General features: G+C 39.5%; 1 protein-coding gene across 1 annotated transcript in view; it reads right to left on the minus strand.

Moving 5' to 3' along the window:
* Positions 1–21887, minus strand: part of VAV3 (vav guanine nucleotide exchange factor 3) — a 219929-nt gene that overhangs the window by 163135 nt on the left and 34907 nt on the right. The window contains exon 2 of the mRNA XM_081322928.1: positions 7641–7757. Within this exon, the coding sequence (XP_081179054.1) occupies positions 7641–7757 (117 nt within the window). The remainder of the gene's footprint in view (positions 1–7640; positions 7758–21887) is intronic.

The following is a 21887-nucleotide window of genomic DNA, read 5'->3' on the forward strand; positions in this document are numbered from 1 at the left end:
TAGTGCTTTTCCCTACTTTCTTCAGTTTAAGCCTAAACTTTGCAACGAGAAGCTCATGGTCTGAGCCACAGTCAGCTCCTGGCCTTGTTTTTACTGACTGTATAGAGCTTCTCCATCTTTGGCTGCAGAGCACACAGTCAATCTGATTTCTGTGTTGACCGTCTGGTGATGTCCATGTGTGGAGCCATCTCTTGGATTGTTGGAAAAGAGTGTTTGGTATGACCATCGTATTCTCTTGACAAAATTCTATCAGCCTGTGCCCTGCTTCATTTTGTACTCCAAGGCCAAACTTGCCTGTTATTCCGGTTATCTTTTGGCTGTAGGGCTTCATAGAACTGGTCAATTTCATCCTCTTCAGCACTGGTGGTTGGGGCATAGACTTGGACTACTGTGATATTGAATGGTTTGCCTTGGATTCGAACTGAGATCATTCTGTCATTTTGGGGATTGTATCCCAGTATTGCTTTCCCTACTCTTTTATTGACTATGAAGGCAACTCCATTTCTTCTGAGGGATTCTTGCCCACAGTAGTATACCTGATGGGCATCTGAATTAAATTCACCCATTCCTGTCCATTTTAGTTCACTGATTCCTAAGATGTCGATGTTCAGTTTTTTCATCGCTTGTTTGACCACGTCCAGCTTTCCTTGATTCATGGATCTTACATTCCACGTTCCTATGGAGAAAAAATCTTTACAGCATCGGACTTTCCTTTCACCACCAGATACATCCACAGCTGAGCGTCCTTTTGGCTTTGGCCCAGTCGCTTCATGCTTTCTGGCGCTACTAGTACTAGCCCTCTGCTCTTCCCCAGTAGCATATTGGACACCTTCTGACCTGAGGGGCTCATCTTCCAGCGTCATATCTTTTTTCCTTCTGATCTGATTTGATTAAATTTATATGCCGCCCTTCCCCCTGAGGACTCAGGGCAGCTCACAACCATAAAAATTAAAAAACACAAAGTAAAATTTTTTTAAAAAAGAATTAAACAAGAGATGCAATAAATACAAGACAATTTAACCCAGTAAAAAGCCTAATTAAAAAACCGTAGTCAGTCCAGGCCCGCTTGTTGGAACAACCAAGTCTTCAGGTCACGGCGGAAGGACCGAAGGTCAGGGGCCATCCGCAGCTCCGGGGGTAGTTCATTCCAGAGGGTTGGCACGCCCACAGAGAAGGCTCTCCCCCTGGAGGTCGCCAGCCGGCATTGCCTGGCCGACGGCACCCTGAGGAGGCCAACTCTGTGGGAGCAAACCAGGCAATGGGAGGTTGACAATGGCAGCAGGTGGTCTCACAAGTACCGCAAGTCTCGCCATGTAGGGCTTTAAAGGTTATTACCAGCACCTTGAATCACACTCAGAGGGTAACCGGAAGCCAATGCAGCTCACGCAGGAGTGGTGTAACATGGGAGTACCGAGATACTCCCATAAGCACCCGCATGGCCGCATTTTGCACCAGTTGAAGCCTCTGTCCATGGGGTTTTCATGGCAAAGATACTGGAGTGGGTTGCCATTTCCTTCTCCAGCGGATCACATTTTGTCAGAACTCTCTGCTATGACCTGTCTGTCTTGGGTGGCCCTGCACGGCATAGCTCATAGCTTCATTGAATTACGCAAGCCCCTTTGCCACGACAAGGCAGTAATCCATGAAGGGGTCCTACATTTATAGTCCTGCGTAATTATACACAGTGAAGGTAGAAATCTTAGAGAGAAAATGAATGACCTGCATAATCCAACTATCTGGATGTAGAAGTACTCATACAAGAGTGGGAAGAGATGGCAATTGTTGAAGCCAAACAATACAAGCTCATATTCTGGGAACAAGCTTGAGTGGTAACCCTCCTCCATTGTAGTGCCTGCAAATGAACAGACCCAGTCTTGTGCCTTATTCAATTCTATGTCTACAGCTGACTCTAAGGCATGAAGGTATCTCAGACAGGGTGTATTCTGTAATAATAAAAAAGAATCTGCTATTTTAGCAGTTCCCTGATTCTGACTGTGGGAAATTATGACTACTAACTAAATCCACCTACCTGTAATGGTAACTAACAAAATATTTTAATTGAAACACCACTTTATCCCAATTTTGTTTTAATAAATACAACAACCAAACAAGTCCCAACTTATCAGTTTGAGATTCCCATTTCAAGAACCAGCCTTCTAAATACCAGACCTCTACAGCAACCTAACAGGAACTTTATGCCTAGATTGCAAAAAACAGAGGTGGGTGTAAACAGCCACTCACAATACTTACAATATATAACCAGGAGACTTCAAGTCAGTTAATGGCTGTTCACACAGTTAACCCAAAGAGTCCCTTTCCAATCAGTGGTTCTGATAGCACCCAATTAACTGGTTCAATTCTGGGTTCCCACCTTACATCCAAGGTTTCCTTGAACCAGGATAGTACTAGTAAGGTACTGCTTCCCCTTGAAGAAGACAAAAAGTAGGAGGTAGCTTGGGCATTGCAGCCAATTAGCATTTGGAGGTGTTTTTTAATGAAGTTTTTATTAATTTTCTTTTACATACATATGTTAATTTTTCAACCAATGAGCTGTCTGGGATCAGCTATGCTAATACATATTCAATTCCTAATCCTTCATTCTTTCCTCTAACCAACAATAAAATAAGTCCCAAGGTTGGTAGTAATCTGTATCTTCTTTATCTTTCAATCTCATAGTTAATCTGTCTACCTCTGTGTATTCCAATATTTTTCTGATTATTTCTTTTTCTGGTTGTAGTCTTTCATTCTTCCAATATTGCGCAAAGATTATTCTCGCTGCTGTAGTGAAGTGTAAAATCAAATATAGACTTTGCTTGTTAAATCTTTTCAGGCATTATACCTAGTAAGAAAAGTTCAGGTTTAAAATCAACATGTTCACCTAACATTTTTTCTAACCAAGTATGTATCTTTTCCCAATAAGCCTTTGCTTTGCCATTTGGAGGTTTTTCCTGCGCTGCTAGGCCTTGGCAATGAGCTTTGTAATGGAGAGGTTTTCTTTTCAGTAATCTTCTATCACACTTTTCCCTCGAAAAATAATGAGCAGAATTTGTACTTGTTCAAGATAAATCAAGCCACACAGTTGATTAGGTGATAGTTTAATCCCAGATAAATTTGGGTTAAGATAACATTCTCCTAACCCATTGTTGAAGAAGTGGACGACAGAGAATGAGGTGGCTGGATGGAGTCACTGAAGCAGTAGGCATGAGCTTAAATGGACTCCAGAAGATGGTAGAGGAGAGGAAGGCCTGGAGGAATGTTGTCCATAGGGTCGCGATGGGTCGGACACGACTTCGCAGCTAACAACAACAAACCCATTGTTGAGTTATATTGTTCACAACATGCACATCTTGTTTCAGTTATGGGCCAGTACCTAAATCCTACCCTACTGAAATTTTTAGTAGTGAAGTATGCAGAGTTTTAAATTCCAGGGATATTTTTTACCTTGCTAGTGAGGAATTCAAGCATGCGTTCTATGGAGTAATGTCAGATTGACTGATTAACTGTGACATCTCCTTTGACTGAAGATCAACTACTGTTGACTCCATGGACATGTCCACATTTTTCATTCACATTAGCAGACACCTTGTCATTGCTTTCTTCCAGTAAGTTTTCTCAACTCCTTAATCTAGGCTATGTCCCTGGAATTTCCTAAAGGTTGACCATCCTATCAGTATAAGCCAAGATTAAAATTGCATACTGTGTAATGTTAACAACACATATGCATGACAATAAGTTACTGAGTTTTGCAGAACCGAGACTAAAAATCGAGAAGTAAAAAATGTAGAGTATTCTTATATAGCACATTTTTAGTACAGTTCAACGGTCTGAGTGTGATTGTGATCGTGCAATTTTATTTATTAAGTGGATCCTGGCTCAGTATGTGGTGAAGGGAGAAAGGGAAGGAAAAAAGTAGCAAAGTTTGAGCCTACAAATTAGGAGCAGAACTTTCATTGCTAAGCAAAACAGCTGTTAAGTGAGACCCACCCAATTTTCAACCTTCTTTACTCTGATAGTTAAGCAAATCACTGCAGCTGGTAAATGAATAATACCATCATTAAGCGAATCCAGCTTCCACCATTGACTTTGCCTGCTGGAAGCCAGCTGGGGAAGTCACAAATCAGGATCGCATGACCCTAGGATGCTGCAACCATCATAAATACATGCCAGTTGCCAGTTGCCCAAATTATGATCACATGAACATGGGAATGCTACAGCAGTTGTAAAGGTGACGACTGATTCTAAGTCACTTTTTTTCAGTGCCATTCTAACATCAAAGGGTTACTAAATGAATGAATGTAAGTCAAGGACTACCCGTAATTAATGCAAGCAAACAAAAACACTGAATAGTGTGAGAAAGACAGATGAGCTACCCAGTCCCACTAAGAGTGATGCTTCTAGAGTCACCCAGTCTCCTAAGACAGGGCTTTTCAACCAGTGGTACGGGTACCACCTGTGGTACATTGGCACCTAGCAGGTGGTACGCAACCATCCTAGAAAAGTGGTAGTGGGGGAGGGGAATGAGCTGAACTGGTGGCAGCACCGCACAAGCCTGAGCAAGAGATGGCTGGAGCTGCAGGGCTGTCAGGGCTCAGCGGAAGCGCCAGGATCAGCGCCAGGCTCCAGCTGGAGCTCAGCACTGATCCTGGCGCTATTGCTGAGCCCAGAAGAAGCACCGATCAGCTGGAATGTTGCAGCATCTCCAGGGTCTTATGATTTACATTCAGATGCTTGGCATATTTATGATGGTCACAGTGTCCCAGGATCACGTGAAGTGACCAAAACCTGCTGCAATCACCCAGCAGAGAGGGGGAAAATAAAAACCACACACACACACCCCAACCCACCCCCGCTGCCAATCCTCAACAGAAATGCTCACAACAATGAAAACCTCGGACAGGAGGAAGAGCGCTGCCAGGCGGGCAGGCAGATGTCTTGCTCGGCTGTGGCTTGGGGGGAACTTTTTCCAGTGCCATTGTAACTTCAAACAGTCACTAAGCAAACTGTTGTTAGTTGAGGACTACCTGTACTTTTTCCCCTTTTTTTTGGTCAAGTTTTTGACACCTTGCTAAGCGACTGGTGGTACTCAGATGTTGCCGTATCCTAAAAGTGGTACAATGGGTGAAAAGGTTGAAAAGCCCTGTCCTAAGAGGCTATAAGGCTCTAGAAAAAATGAATACAATTCTTGAACACAGAGCCTACTCTCCCTATGAGCACCATCTCTCACTCTTAGGAGATTGTCTTGGGCAAAAAAAACAATGCTTTAACCGAGGTATAACATCAAAATCACACAAAGTGTTAATACCACTTGATAATGCCTTGGAATATTGCACCCAGTTTTGGTTGCCACGATATAAAAAAGATGTTGAGATTCTAGAAAGAATTCAGAGAAGAACAAGAAAGATGACTGGGGGCCTGGAGGCTAAAACATACAAAGAACAGTTGCAGGAATTGGGTATGTCTACTTTAATGAAAAGAAGGACTAGGGGAATCATGATAGAAGTGTTCCAATATCTCAGGGGCTGCCACAAAGAAGAGGGGGGGTCAAGCTATTCTCCAAAGCACCTGAAGGTAGAATAAGAACCAATGGATGGAAATTAATCAAGGGGAAAAAACCAACCTAGAACTAAGGAGAAATTTCCTGGCAACTAGAACAATGAATAGGGAACAACTTGTCTCCAGAGGTTGTGGGTGCTCCACAACTGGAGGTTTTGAGAAGAGAAGCCATTTGTCTGAAATGGTATAGGGTTTTCTGTTTGAGCAGGGGGTTGGACTAGAAGACCTCCAAGGTCCCTTTCAACTCTATTATTCTGTTAAATGTAGCCTGAGGCATCTTCCACTGCCTTCCTACATTCACCTCTATACATAAAATGCATCAACAGGGTGGTAGGACTATTAGACTCTTATCCTGCCTCGCTGAATTGGAAAACTCCATTTCAACATCTCACAGTCTGAACAGGACTAAAAACTCTAACTTTACCGTAGGACACTCCTCAGTCAGAAGATGATAACAGCTTTAATCCAAGTCTGGAGTAACAGTCATTGAATTCAATGGAACTTGCTATATAAATGCATCCCTTCCTTTTCCCTTCCCAAGTATCCTTTTCCTTGATTTATTTCCTCCTAGTTAGTCCTCTTCCCCTTCCTTTTCATTCCTTCTACAGTACCCCTCCCCTTACCCCATCCCCATCCTGCTGATTTCTATTCCTTTTTTGTTCCTGTTTCTGCTGGAAAATGGGAAAGGAATATGTGTGTTAATGTGCTTGAGTGCAAATGCAGTTTCTTTTCATACAGATGTGGATTTTTAATTATAATTATTAATTAAAGTAAAATTAATCTAGCTTTTTTTCTTTTGTCCCTGTTTTTTTTAGCATAATCCCTAGTCAGTATATACCTGCACCCGTACATTTGTAATTTTTCTTTGACACTTTTGTTTGGCTTTTTTTCTCCTCCTTCCTCTACTTCCTTTTTTTTAAGAATTGTCTTAAATTCTTGGGGAGGGGGCTAGAATTATTTTAAATTTGGAGTGAGCATTCTAATATGAAGCCTATTCAAAGCATTTATCTCTAGTTGTCCTAGAAAACTGGCTCAGTATTAAAAAAAAAAATCCTGTACAGTTTCTAATGATTCCAAATGTGTGCCCACACTGTAGGTTTCCACTGATGTAATGTTTTTTAAATTAAAAAGCCTGGAAGTTCTGTGGGAAAGGATGGATAAGGAAATATCAGTAATTTTCCAAGATTCTTCCTGAGTAGGCATGACATTCAGTACAGAATTAAAAAAAAAATCCAGGTTGATAATAAGGTTGAGCTAAAGCTTTGTAAAACTTCTAATTTCCCCAGACTAGAATTCATTATTCCCACTCTGAAACAGGAATAGAATATAGAATAACAGAGTTAAAGGGACCTTGGAAGTCTTCTACTCTAATTCTAATTCTAGTTTAATTTTAAAATATTATAGGGTGATGAATATTTAACTATGGCTTTCCTGCTACTTTTTTTTTCCTTTAAAAAAAAGTTTATAAAACACCAGACAAGAGAATAAAGCTATGTGTCATGCTTCCTGCCCAAATTACTTTAGAAATGATGCATGTCCATGCTAGTGTAATTCCCAAAGCAAACAGAGGAAACACATTGTGTATCAGCAACCAGAGCTGCCAAAACAAAAAGCATAAACTTTTTTTTAAAAGGGCATCATGTCCTTAATGAAACCATGTCCACTATTACATTAAGCATTCCTTCCTTTAAAATATTCTGGTGATTACAATCGCAATTTATCTTCAGTTAATGCAGTGTCAAGTTGGGAGGGCTATTTCCAATTGGGTCAAGCTAATAAATTATTTCAAGATTTGGCATTCTTTTTATTTCCACCTAAATGGATGTAACACCATCTTTTAATTTCTCTGTGACTATACATCTTTATAAGCATTTCCCCGTGTGGAGAAAACAAACTACGATCACAGGGACTGAAAAGACAATTTCAAATAGACGCTAATACACTATAATCAAGATGAATTTCCCATGTTAAAAAAACCGTGTACCTATTAATCAGTCATCAGTTGCATCAATAAAGAGAGTAATCATTCTGCAATTATAACATACATAAACAAAGTCAAATGAAGGTAAAGAATGTCTTGTAAATACCTTTCCAAAATCACGAACATCAAACAAGTCAAATGCTTCAAAGAGTTCACTCTTCTTCATTCCAAATATTTCACAGCAGGCAGAAAGGAATGTTCTTATATTCTTCAAGCATAAAAACTAAAGAGAAAAGAAGATAATACTTTCAGTCAACCATCCAATTATCAGCAAGAATATTTCAATTTCATTCAAAGGCATTTGCCTCTCAGGGAGTTTTGCCCAACTATTATAATTTCCTAGAATCTTTATAAAAGCTGCACCATGAAACCTTTGCACAGGAGGGTCAGAGAAGATAACTGATATTTTCTTGGACTAATTGATCCTCCATTGTGTAGAAAACTGCTTTTTTTCTTTTCCATTTTGCTGGAAATCTACTGCTCAAGAAAAAAGAAATTCCAGTTTCCCCAGGTTTACGCCATCGGTTTCATGATTCTTTAAATCCCCACAGGTCTAGTGGATTATAGCACCCGAGAAGCTTTTCCAAACTGGGAGTTCCATATTATAATATTCAGATTAATACTCTAATTAATTAATCTCAATCTAAGCATGGTAAGAGTTTTAATCCAGCACTGGAAATGCACACAGGGAAAGCTGCCCCAAGCTATATATTACAGTTTTTTAAATCAGCCAGCAAAGAACTAGGAAGAACTCTTTTATCTTGGTATACCAAGAACCAGAATAAAGACTCAAAGAGTGGAAGCATTAACTATTATCTTATCTAGGTGCTTTGGTCAAAATGAAAATCCAACCTGTACGATGAAAACAAAATACAGGAAGTCCTTGACTTGTGATCACAATTGGGATGAGAATTTCCATTAAGCAAAGTTAAGTGAGTTGCACCTAAAATTGCAACCTTTTTAGCCATGGTTCCTAAATGAATCACTGCAGTTGTAAAGTGAACCAGATGGTCATGAAATAAATCGAGCTTCCCTCATTGATTTTGCTTGCCGGAAGATGACTGCGAAGATCACAAATAGTGACCACATGACCCCAGAATGCTTCAACCATCATAAATACATCCCAATCATCAAGCACCTGGATTTTGACATGACCATCAGGATGCTGTAATGATCGCAAGAAAGAGGACCAGTTGTAAGTCACTGTTTTCAGTGTTGTTGTAATTTCAAACAATCACTAAATTTATGATTGTAAGTCAATGGCTACTTATACCTAAGATATTTTGACCCCTGATATAAAAAAATGACTCTTCTTTGATGGTGAGAACATAGTATAATTACTTTTTCTACCTTTAAAAGTTGCTATTAAAACAAGTATCCAACTCCTGAACAACAGAAATGCACGGTAATTAGTTAATTACCTAAAATGATATAGTTGTATTTTTGTATTTTGTATACAGTTGAATTCTTAAACTACCCTAAATGTTAACTTGATATATAATATTCAATTACACAATTTGTTAATTATGTAACTAGTGAACAGTGGGGACCAAATGTTGAAAGGCCATGCGTAACCAAAATGCTTTATTGGAAAAAAACCAGATTCTGTATATACTTTTACTGCACTTAAAATTTAAAAGGCCACAAATGCTTATGGCAAGAGCAGAATGGAAAGTAACTGCACCTCCTCAACATAATGCAAATACTGGCACACAGGTAGAAAGGAAAACTAATAAACAACCCAGGATGGAAATAAATAGCATTTTAAGAATATTCTCTGATCCGCATCTCAAAAAATGAGATGTAAAGACAACTGATTTTTGATCTGGGAAAATCTGCTGATCCCAACATTTCCCTTTCTACTGCTAAAAAGCAACTTAAACGCAAGCTCTGTTTCGCAGACTGTAATGGCACAATTGAGTCAACCTTTTCAGCTTCCTCCTCATTCCTTTTTTTCTCCTTGAACTAAAATGGAGTGTAAGCCATTTGCCTTTGTGACTAAAGAAGATATTGCTCCTGCAGAAGAATCTGCTTCTATATCTCCCCTCACGTAAACATGCAAGTTAGGGTATCAATTACCAAGGAAGAGAAAGGCAGAAAAAATATTGTTTATTTCTTTCTACCCAACACATTAAAAGTGCAACTAGCTAAAGCGAAGGGCTAAACTCTAGAACAGTGCTGCTTTTGTCCCCTATATTGTCCTAAGCTAGAACTAAACACATCAGCATACTCTTGGCATACTGCAGCCAGGTCAACCGTCTGGGTGCGATTTATGCCAGTTACTCAGATGCCCAGGGCCTCAAACCAGTCTAGTCCAATTAGTCCTTCAATGACCACAACGTTGAGGGAACCCTCAAACTCTTTGAACCTGACTCTCATAATGGCTTCGCCTTTCACCGCGATGCGGCAATTTTAAAAATCTGTCAGAACAAGGCTTGACGGTTTGAGTTGAACTCGCTTCCTGCCTTGTCTGCAGATATAACTGAAAGTCACGTACGAAATAATAGACAGAGCTGACCCTGTGTTAAGCTCCATGGAACCCCTTGTATCTTTACTTGCAGCCGCAGCTTCTCTTTAAGAGGGTGTTGAGCTCCCGTCCGTAGAATGCTTCTCCTCCCAAAACAGTATCCGACCCTGTTCTGCCCTGGAGCCCATTTACCTTCCTGATGGGCATCTGCAGTCTGAGCATCTCTCTGGAGACCTCTACAGACTCTGGCAATGTGGCCTTGCTTCCCACAGGCACGGCACACTGCTGTGCGAAACCTGCATTCAGTCCTTTTGTGTTGGCCCCCACAGCTTGCGCAACTTTGAGGACTAGTTGCTTGTGCTGTAGGACGAGGCCATCTAACGGTTTCCCTCTGTAACTGATTGATCTCATCATCCTCTACCGAATCTTCCAGTTCAACAGACTCTTGGTGCACGGCCATCTGGTTGGGTGATACCTTTTGAGGCCGTAGAGCAGGGGTGTCAAACTCAATTTCATTGAGGGCCGCATCAGCATTGCAGTTGCCCTCAGGGGGCTGGGTGGGTGTGGCCTGGGTGGGTGTGGACTGGGTGGGCATGGCCTACTGGGTGGGCATGGCAAAAGTGTGTATGGCCTACTGGGTGGGCATGGCCAGCTCTACATCGTTCGCATCAAGGGGGCCTGGGCAGGAGTGGGACAGATCTGAGGGTCTCTGGCAGAAGGAGGGACTCTGGGCCAGGGCCAAGGCAGTGGGGGCCGTTCCCTCACTGTTTCCAGGATGGCTTCGGGGGCCACATGAAACCACTTTGCGGGCCAGATCCGGCCCCCGGGCCTTGTGTTTGACATGTCTGCCGTAGAGCCTTCATTGCTCCACCTGCAGCCTCGTCTGCCATGATTTCCTTCAAGGCATCTTGGAAGGACAGTTTTTCCATTGCGAATAGGTGCTGTAACTCTCTATTCAACAGCCTGCATACGAGCCTGTCCCTGAGTCAATCCTCCAGGTCAAGAAAATTGCAATGGTGTGACGCCTGCCAGAATGCAGCCACAAATTCAGCTACCAACTCCCCAGTCTTTTGTTCTCTCTGTTCAAAGGCATGACACCAAGTGATTACGGACAGCTTGGGTTGAAAATGCTCCTTCAATTTTTTCTTTAAATCAGCATACATTACTGATTCAATGCCGGCTGGCGCCACCAAGTTTTCTGCGATGTCGTATGTGGCCTGTCCACACACACACAAAGTAGGGTTGCCACTTTCAAACTGTCTTCGCCAACCTGGTTGGCCCGCAAGTAGGTGTCCACCCTGGAGACGTAGGAGCTCCACTGTTCTGGGTGGGAGACATTGAACTCATTAAGTCTGCCCACCTTTGCCATGGTGGATTAGTGGTGAGGTCTTGGACACTGCCTCTCTCGTTACGAAGGAGATGAACTACCTAGGTCCTGGGGACGGATCCCTCAGGACAATGTGGCTCCAGTTTGGCTTACTGGCAGGCAAGGTTGGGACGTGGTCCCGCCAGGGCTTTGATCCCTGGCTAAAACCCTGTGATTTCAACTCTAATAGGCATCACTCCTTCGACGAGATCCCACCTTCATTGCCACTGTTGCGTAGTGGGTTCTTGTAGACAATGACCAGACCGAACTGATGCAACATGATTTATTGCAAACATAACAGAACTGACTGAACCGACAGACTGACAGATACGTATACATGCTGCCACTACGCGGTGACCAATCAGATTCAAAGCTGGTTTTCCCGCTCAAATATAAACTTCAATTTCCCTGCAAAACAGTTGGAGATATATTTAAATAAAGACACATAAATAGTCAATATCAATACATAACAGGGTAGGCATGGGTTACCAGGTCCAAAGCAGCTTGGTCCAAGTAAAATTATACCAAAGCTGGGGGATGACTTCCCTGGCCACATCTTACTGTTATATCAGGGGTCCCCAACCCCGAGTCCATGGACCAGTACCGGGCCCCAGCATGCCAGCATCCAGTCCGCACAAACAAGCAAAGCCCCATCCGTGAGATGCAGGCAGCACACAAAACCACACATCTTCCAGTCTGCAGTAAAACCTCTCTCCACAGAACCAGTCCCTGGTGCCCAAAAGGTTGGGGCCCTCTGTGTTATATAAGCAGCAGCAGTTGCAAGTTAAGAAATATCTCCAAATCATGAATTTTGTGGAAAGATATCCTCATTCATTCTAGAAGCCAATCTTTTTTTTTTTTGAAGGGAACAATGGTTCCCATCTGTTTCTTGTTTGATAACAGATGGAATGATTTGGTATCAAGCTGTTTCCTTGTCACCTTGTGAGAACCTGTTCTCACACAATGCTTAATGCAATTTTGTTCTAAAATTCACATATTTTGCACTGAAGTACATGTTTTCAAACAGTCTACCTTAAAAGGAATCTCTTCCACATCAATATCTGCATGATGTACTATGAACACACTCTGAGAATTCCGTAAGATAGATAACAGAAATGCACTCATTCTACAAGACCCTCGCAGGCCCTGAATAAAATATTCAGAGTATTAAGTATTGCAGGAGAAAAGATAGACAAACAGAGTACTTTTCTGGGGGAAAATATATTTATACTGAATTTCTATCTCAGATCTGATATAGTATTTCTGAAAAATCAGGTATCTTTTTAAAAAAAATCCTTTTAAAAGAAAGTTAAAAAAATGACTCTATTATAAGAATACCATTTCAATATCATACCAATATCATTTGGGGGGAGGGTATGAAAACTAGAAGCAGAGGATTTCCTTATCAGTACTCTTGAGTGAGAAAGTTGTAAATTTATGTTTACAAATAAGTTACTCACTTATGATGAGTAAGTGATGCTTAAGATAATCAGGATTGGAAAGTTTTATTAAGCTGAGAAAAAGTTTTGTTTCTTTTCTATTTCACTTTTTCCATCCTATCAAGCTGTTTGTAGGGGAGAAATTACTAATTTTCAACAGCATAAAAATATCCACAAAGTTAATATACATTGCTTTGGGTGATGTTGAAGCAAAATTAATAATCTATGGATATTCACAGTTTTATAGCACATAATAAATTAATGTGTAATATGGTACATTAATGGTGAAAATGGGATTACGACATTGACTGGAGCTAGTCAGTGTATTTAAGAGCATTAAAACAACTATTTATCAGCATTTGCCAATCCTGTCTCCAATGGAAAATGAGACACATCTTTGGTTACAACACTCAAAAGTAATTCCTTTAAGTAACAAGGCCCTTGACAATAGGATGAAATCACTCTTATTGCTTGAAAGTGCACTTTGAGTGTTTGGTTTCAGATTTAATGTCTCCATAGCCAACTCCTTTGTCTTTCAAACAGATTAAAAGATTACTTCTTAACCGTTAACCTAATCCAATTAACTGCCCAAATGTGGTATTAATGCTTCTATAGGAAAACAGACTTTATATTTTTCATTTTTCATCATTTGTAGGCGGTGTCACAAACAAACAATTTTACAAGACAAAACCATATAATGATAAACATTTTGGAACTACATGACTTTTTACAAAAGGGAAACATTGATAGAATAAATTTGACTATAATTGCCGGTAGAAACTATGTCGCCTTTCAAACAAATAAATCTGTATGTTTAAAGAGGAAGAATAATTGTTTCACTGGGCATGAAAACTTGGCTGAGATAGCAGGTTTTGTAAAAATGTCAAAGCACATCTTAAAATATGTGCTATTTTATTATAATAAGTGAATCTACTTCACAATTCTAGAGGGACAGCTACTCCATGAGTGGTGAACCATTTTTTTAAATGAAATACTCCATTTCAGAGTAAAAGCATCAAACCTGACTTGACAGCTCTTATTGCCGCCTCTGTGGTGCACAAATAGCCATATATACACATTTTTAAAATATATTTTATTTATATAACTTTCCTGAATTACATTTGGATCCTGAAATGAGAGTGGAACTGTCAATTGTCAAATGTGAAAAATAAAGAATGCCAACTATGAAAATCTTTTTATATGAATCATTGATTGAACATTGGCAATTAATTATTCCAAAATATTTTACCCACTTTTTGTTGCCTCGTCACTGCCACAGAACGATTTTTTTAAAAAAGTATTTTCCTTATATGCATGAATTGTACAATAGGTTACCTACAATGCCTTTAATGTATGCTGAGAAAACTAAAATCATAGAGATTGTCAAATGTCTATACACTTGGAGGCTCTTATTAATGCTGCTATTAACAAAGAAATTTACAAAGTTAAACATAGTGTAATTTAAAAATTATAAACCTAATGCTGCTTTGAAATAGCCAGTATTGCCTTACCTACATAGCTTTATTATTTCACTTAAACATTTCTTAAATTTGTATGCAGAATTGATAGCCCTGCTTCTCTAATCCAGTATCCAAATCAGTTGATTTTTTTAACTTCCAGAATTTCTAGCAAACGACTGATAAGAAACCAAACTTATAAAAAAAATTCAGACACTAGATAGAAGACTTTTCTGTTCTTCAAATATTGACACACATGTGTATGTTGGATGTGTGATTATAGTCCACTACTCTTTTATTAATGAATTCTCCCAATCATTCAGATCCTGATTGGTCTCTTTGAAAATGGCTGAATTCTACTTTATTGTTTGCAAAACTCATCAAGCTGATACTTTCATTTTTGTTTATATTTATAATTCATTCATGATCAAAATGTGGAAGCTTGGCAACTGGCTCATATTTATGATGACTGCCATGTCCCACGGTCATGTGATGACCTTTTGCGACCTTCTGACAAGCAAAGTTAATAGGGAAGCCAGATTAACAACCCTGTTACTAACTTGACAACTGCAGTAATTCACTTAACAATTGTGGCAAGAAAAGTTATAAAATGGGGCAAAATCTGCTTAACAACTGTCTCGCTTAGCAATGGAAATTTGGGGGGGTCAATTGTGGTCATAAATCAAGGACTACCTGTAATAAATGTAGATTTCTCTGTCCACGTCACTCTGTAGCTAGCACCTCGCTGAACCTGTCTGGATTCAAAAGCTAAGCAGGGACATGTCTAGTTAATACTTGGACACAAGAACACCTGAGTTAGGTAGGGATCTATCTGATTCTTCAGACTCAGAACCTGGACGGCCTGACCAGATGGAGACTTAGTCTACATTGCATGAATTAATTAAAAAAAAGAAAGAAAATGGGGAGCGCAGGCCAGGCCAGTAAGAACTTGTTAGGCAAGGCAACACATTGCAAATTATAAAGGTAAAATAATGAAAGTCAAGCAGCCTACTTGAAAGAAAGAAGAATAATTCAGCAAATTGGTCAAGCTGGCCGTCAGAGGTATAAAAAAAGGGGGGCATCTTTCTGACTTGCTCTTTGTGGGAAATAGCATTTTACCTTCCTTCTTGAATCTCTGTGCGTTGTTTGGATTACCTGGCTGAACTACAAACTGGAAACTAGTTACTTCTGGATGTTCCTATCTCTTTTGGTTTGAAAAGTAAGCATTTGTGCCTGTGTTCTTCACATGCTTTAAGTGGGATTTCTAGCTCACAAAAAGCTTTTGGCTCATTTCTGTTGACAATTTATAAATGCAGTAAAGACCCTAAAGTGAACTGCGTATAATTGGCTGTATAATTGGCACCACAAAACACCAGGACTCTACACTAGGCTGAAAAGTCAAAGCTACACGGCAGACAAACCCAGCAAACCACTTCCGTTGTGGTGCTATGGAAGCTCAATGATGATGTTTATGTAGTCACCAAGAGAAAAACTTGATCTGAAGATGTCTTTAAATCAGGATATGCTACTTAGCACACAGAACATTCATTCCATGTCTACACTTCTCCCTTTAAGAAGAGAAATGATGCAATAGATATAGGGGAAATCAGATTATTAAATGCTGCCATGTGAAACATGGTCTGGCCTCAAGTCACTGCACCCAGCAAACAGACACAGCATAGTCAGTAAAGTGAAAATTAAACTAAATTCCAGCAAGGCCAGCCCATTTGTTACTTCATAGAAAAGTGCAAAAATTAATAATTAAAAAATACTGCTTTAATATTTAACATGATAAATATTTCAGGATAAAAAGTAAGAATCGTGGGTCATAGAAAGTATATTTGCAAGAGCTGAGGATTAACCTTCTACTTTCAGAAGACCATATATTTGATGGTTATTCAGTCTGGCATCTCACTGGGCAAGATTGATATGGAAAATGTAAAGAGCCCATTGTAGGAAGCAGAAGGTGAAAATGCTAATTAGTCAGCAAAGAAGGAAGAGTTGCGAGATGATGGAAAATGAAAGGGAAGCATGAAGAAAGAGCAGTGGCTGTTTCCTCAGTTCAAAACATGCAGCTTTGAAAAGCAAAGAAGCAATTAAACGTGGTCATACTGACACAGTTAAATTCAGAGGTGGTGTTGAAACCTCCAAGGCTTTCGGTTTTCAAGGACTTCGATAGTTATACTCAAACTATGCTCTCCAGGATGGCCTCACTCAGTTAATACCTACCTGAACAAACAAATAAAACAGACATTGGATTTTCATATTCTTGCACCGATATTACATAATGTGTCTTGATTCTAAGCTTTGACTGATTCTCTTGAAACTTAATTTTGGCCTGGACATGAAAATGACTGACTCTTTTTTTAACATACAAAGGCCTTTATGGCATAGTGCCTGGGTTTCTGAAGGATCACATCTTCCTATTAGATTCAACCTGATCATTTTGATCATGTGGAGAATGGCTTCTTCTCCCTCATTCTGGGAGGTCAAGTGTGCTGTGGCCAGAAGCTTTAGTTTTTCTTTTTGTGATGATGATGATGATGATGGAGCTAACCCTCTGGAATAACTTTCCACTAGAGATCCATCCATATAGCTCACTTTCCAGAAAACTGAGCTGAGTTTTTCCAGACAGCCTTCAAGGCCTGATTCTATATTTTGTGGTTGGGCTTTATTTTTATGCTGCTTCATATTGTTGTAATTCTGCCTTGTGAGCTACTGAGAGTTCTATGACTGCAACAGCATACAAGATAGATAGGTAGATAAACAGATAGATAGAAGGTAATAGCTGGATAGATAGACATAGCCAATATGGTTTGGTTTGCTTTGTGGTTTCAGATTACTTAAAATGAAAGTAAGTTTCTTAAGCTCAGCAGAGCCTTTAACATGCCAATTTTGGTTATCACCTCTGTTAACAAAATTATTCCTGCAAATGTTACCACAGTATTGTTGAATTCCAGAAGTCAAAAAAAAGTAGATTGGGCTTAACAGGTAGCCTATTTCAAGACTAAACCATATTTATTACAGTTACGTGCCACCCATCTCACCATCAAGCAACTCTAGATAGCTTACAAACTGGAGGAGAACCAGTTTGATCATAACGCACCCAGGCTAGAAAGCAGGAGAGACTATCAGTTCCAACTCTGCCTTAGCTATGAAAATCAGCTGAGTAACCTTGGGCCAGTCACTCTCTCTTAGCCCATCTCAACTCACAGTGTTGTGGTCATAGGGACAATATGAGAAGGAATTAGGTATGTTCTTCGCCTTGAGTTATTTGTAAAATCAATAAAAATGGGATACAAACAAACAAAGACAAAACATTAAGATGATAAAGGTTAACATTAAAATGAACAAATATGTCTAAGGAAGGAACCAATGTGCAACAGGGAGAGAGGTGGAGTTTTCTTTTAATACCTCCAGTATGGAATGTTCCCAATAGGCCCCCAGGCCAATCAGTAGAATCCGGTTTTAAAGTTCTTTCAAAAGGCCAAGAGAGTGGGGGGTGGGGAAGGTCCCATCTCGTGCAGCATGATACTCCAAAACAGGGGCCATAGCAGAAAAGGTTATTCTCCTGGACCCCTCCAGCCAGAATTCCTTGACCAACAAAGTCTACATCATGCCCCTTCTGCAGGCTTGAATGGGGCAATAGGGGTAATATGGTTTCTGGGTATTGTTTGTTTGTTAAGGGTCCTGAACATAATAATAATAATAATAATAATAATAATAATAATAATAATAATAATAATAATAATAATAATAATAATAATAATAATAAAGTTGCAAGGGACCTTGGAGGTCATCTTGTCCAACCCACTGCTCAGGCAGGAAACCCTATACCATTTCAGACAAATGGCTGTCCAGTCTCTTCTTAAAAACTTCCAGTGTTGGAGCATTCACAGCTTCTGGAGGCAGGTTGTTCCACTGATTAATTGTTCTAACTGTCAGAACATTTCTCCTTAGTTCTAGGTTACTTCTCTCTTGGGTTAGTTTCTATCCCTTGCTTCTTGTCCTGCCTTCAGGTGCTTTGGAGAATAGCTCGACTCCCTCTTCTTGGTGGCAGCCCCTGAGATATTGGAACATTGCTATCATGTCACACCTCACCCTTCTCTTCATTAGACTAGACGTTCCCAATTCCAGCAACTGTTCCTTACATGTTTTAACCTCCAGTCTCCTGATCATCTTTGTTGCTCTTCTCTGTACTCTTTCTAAAGTCTCAAAATCTTTTTTACATCGTGGTGACCAAAATTGGATGCAGTATTCCAAGTGTGGCCTTACCAAGGCATTATAAACTGGTATTAACACTTCACGTGATCTTGATTCTATCTCTCTGTTAATGCAGCCAAGCACTGTGTTGCCTTTTTTGGCAGCTTCAGCACACTGCTGGCTCATATTTAAGTGATTGTCCACTAGGACTCCGAGATCCCTCTCACAGTTTCTACTATTGAGCAAGGTACCACCTATACTATACCTGTGCATTTGGTTTTTCTTGCCTAAATGTAGAACTTTACTTTTTTCACCATTGAATTTCATTTTATTAGATAGCGCCCAATGTTCAAGTCTGTCAAGATCCTTCTGTATCTTAAGCCTATCTTCTGGAGAGCTGGCTATTCCTGCCAGCTTAGTGTCATCTGCAAATTTGATGAGTTCCCCATCTATCTCCTCATCCAAATCATTGACATATTCCACAATGCATTGCACTTAGTGGTGACACGTGGCTCTGGGTCAATTCACCTCAACCAGGTCCTTCAACAGAAGTGGTCTATTTACACGTGCATATCACACATGGATTCACTGGTTAGAAGTAAAACACCACAGTTCTTTAGAAAAATGCTTTGATGGGATGATTCATTCAAATCTTTATCCATGCTAGATATCCTTTCAAAAATCTATATAACATTAGTTATTGTAGCCTATGTACTGTAGTACAGAATTAATTAAGAGCTGGAGAATCTTACTAATTCAGATCTGGATTTGGATCACCCTACTTGTGATAGCTTTAATAAATTATATAGCAAACATGCAGTGCTGCAGAAGAAAGCCAAAAGTAGGGTAAGAGGCTAATTAAAAATACTGACAAAAGCTAACCATTTTCTTCCACAGAAATCATTCCTTTCTCTTTTACAATTTTCAACAACCAAATAAATTAAATTAGTTCTGCTCTGCCACCACAAATACTTGTCATCACCTTCAGTACAAATAGCTGAAAGCATTCTAATTGAACACCATCAAAATGCTAATTCATAATACCCCCAAATGATTCCTCATGAGGCCCCAAAGGAGAAAGGAAAAGCAAATTTTTAAAGACTGTTCGAAGAGTTAAATTATTGGTTTTCTAATCAACTCCCTTAAATTATATGCCAGTAAAAAAAAATCAAGCCAGACTAATACTTTTTAGACCATTACATTAAAAGCCTGTAGGTATATGGATGTTTTAAACTGATGCCAAAAGCTCATAAAATCTGCTGTCAGCTATACTTAGACTGGGGGGGGGAAATCCACCATTAAGGCACTAGTATCAAAACTGCACAATTTTGGATCACTAGATAGTGAAATCCCTAAAAAAATGCAGCACCTCAAGAGTGACAGCCTATTTTTGTGCCACAAAATTCAAGTAAGAGCCATGGTGGTATAGTGGTTAGAATGCAGTACTGCAGGTTACTTCTGCTGACTGCAATTCGGTAGTTCAATCCTGACCAGCTGAAAGTTGACTCAGCCTTCCATCTTTCCGAGGTCAGTGAAATGAAGACCCAGATTGTTGAGGGCAATATGATGACTCTGTAAACCACTTAGAGAGGGCTGTAAAGCACTGTGAAGCAGACTATAAGTCTAATTGCTATTGCTATTACTACCCCAATCACAAAAAAGCAATGGGAAAACAAACTGGTAGTTTCAGAGCTTATAAACAAAATCTGAAAATTCTCACTCAATAAAACTAGAATTAGAATGAGCAACCAGCATCAGTATATTAAAAAAATGAAACCAAAATAAAAAATAACTGCCTAATAAATGACACTGAAATTATTTGATCAATGACCAAACTTAGAGACATGGAAATTCAACTTATTTTTATTAAATCAATATGTGGTCCCATAAAATACATGTGGTTGACTTTTTAAATAAAAAACAACAACAACAACCTGGTACCACTGAAGAAATGCCAATGGCCTCCATCTAGGGTTAGAGGGAGGGGGGAAGCATAAAAACTCATTCACCATTTTAAATATTTGGTCAAAACAAAGCTGACTCATGTAGAAAGGCAAGCCATTCAAAGCAAAGTCCGTGAACAGGTCTCCTGCCTACATTATTTTCCTCTGTGAAATTTTTAAAAATGCGGGAAATTCTAAATTTGACTGGAGTTCTGCACTGAAAAGTTGTTTTAACTCCTATTTTTGGAAAAAAAATATTGCTTCCCAGATGTATGTTCCACCCTCCACCCTGGGGTTACCAGATTTGGACTGCACAACATGGCCGCCACCACATAGCAACAAACTGGTAGTTTTCTGTTTGCTATCAAGTTAGGCTCCCAATATTTCTCTCAATTTTTGCAGCTCAGAAACCTGCAGTCCTACTTTCAGTTAATATAGCCTCTGGCAGGGAGAAATATAATATAAACTTGAGCACCCTCCCATTCACAGCACCTGTGGCAGAGTAGAATAAATTACCAGGCAATGGGATTATAGACTGAGCCATTCTTTTCAAATGTGCATGCATCTAGCAGAGTTGCTCCTGGCCAACTCTGTTGTCTTAAGCCTTTTAACTGGAAATATAAGGATTGAAAAGGAACACCTAGAAAATAAACATTAAATAGAAAAGGTGCAAGAAGGATATTTTAGGAAGAAGAATGAAAAGAAGAAAATTATCATCACCTCATTCAGATGATCAGTGTTATGGTCGGCTCTCAGTTTAGTGAGGTTTTCTGGGAGGCCTTAGGCTGGGAACTTAATTCATAGTGAATTAAGCTCAATTCACTGAATAAATTACAATTGGCTGAAATAATATATTAGGGTTATTCTATATGGGCTGCAAAAACCCATATGAACACTTAATGGCAGCAAAGAAGTAAAAGAATGTACTTTATTTCTTTGTTGCCATCAAGCGATCATTCTGATTTCTGCAATATATAATGATTAGTGTATTCTGTGAATCAAAGCATTATCTTACTGAATTGCTTTTTACTTAAAAAGTAATGTTAGAAACTCTCAACTCCTTAAAGGAAGGACAGAGCACAAACTTAATAAATGCAAATAAATATTAGTATGGAATTATCATTAAAGCAATTCAAGGTGAACCTGACTACAGTGAAATAAATTCACAATGAAGCTAGAACCTCCAGCGCTTATCTGGAGCAGCTGGATTCTTATCACCTTGGCAGGGGTTTAATCAGTTTAAATCAGGGAGAAGCAGCAAGAGAAAAAGAGAGAGAAAAGCAAACAAAAACGAGAGACATCGGGATTGACTCACACAAAAGTTAAAAATAGATTCTCCGTTTGTTTGGCCTTCAAGTGCCTTCTATAAAACATTTACCAAGTCACAGCTGGCATATTGAATAGAATTCTCTGATGGTGTTGCTTTATAATTGAAATGTTTGGCACATTTTCCCAAAAGAAATCTATGAAGTATACAT

This window comes from Vipera berus (assembly GCF_964194415.1).
Source record: "Vipera berus genome assembly, chromosome: 3".
NCBI lineage: Eukaryota > Metazoa > Chordata > Lepidosauria > Squamata > Viperidae > Vipera > Vipera berus.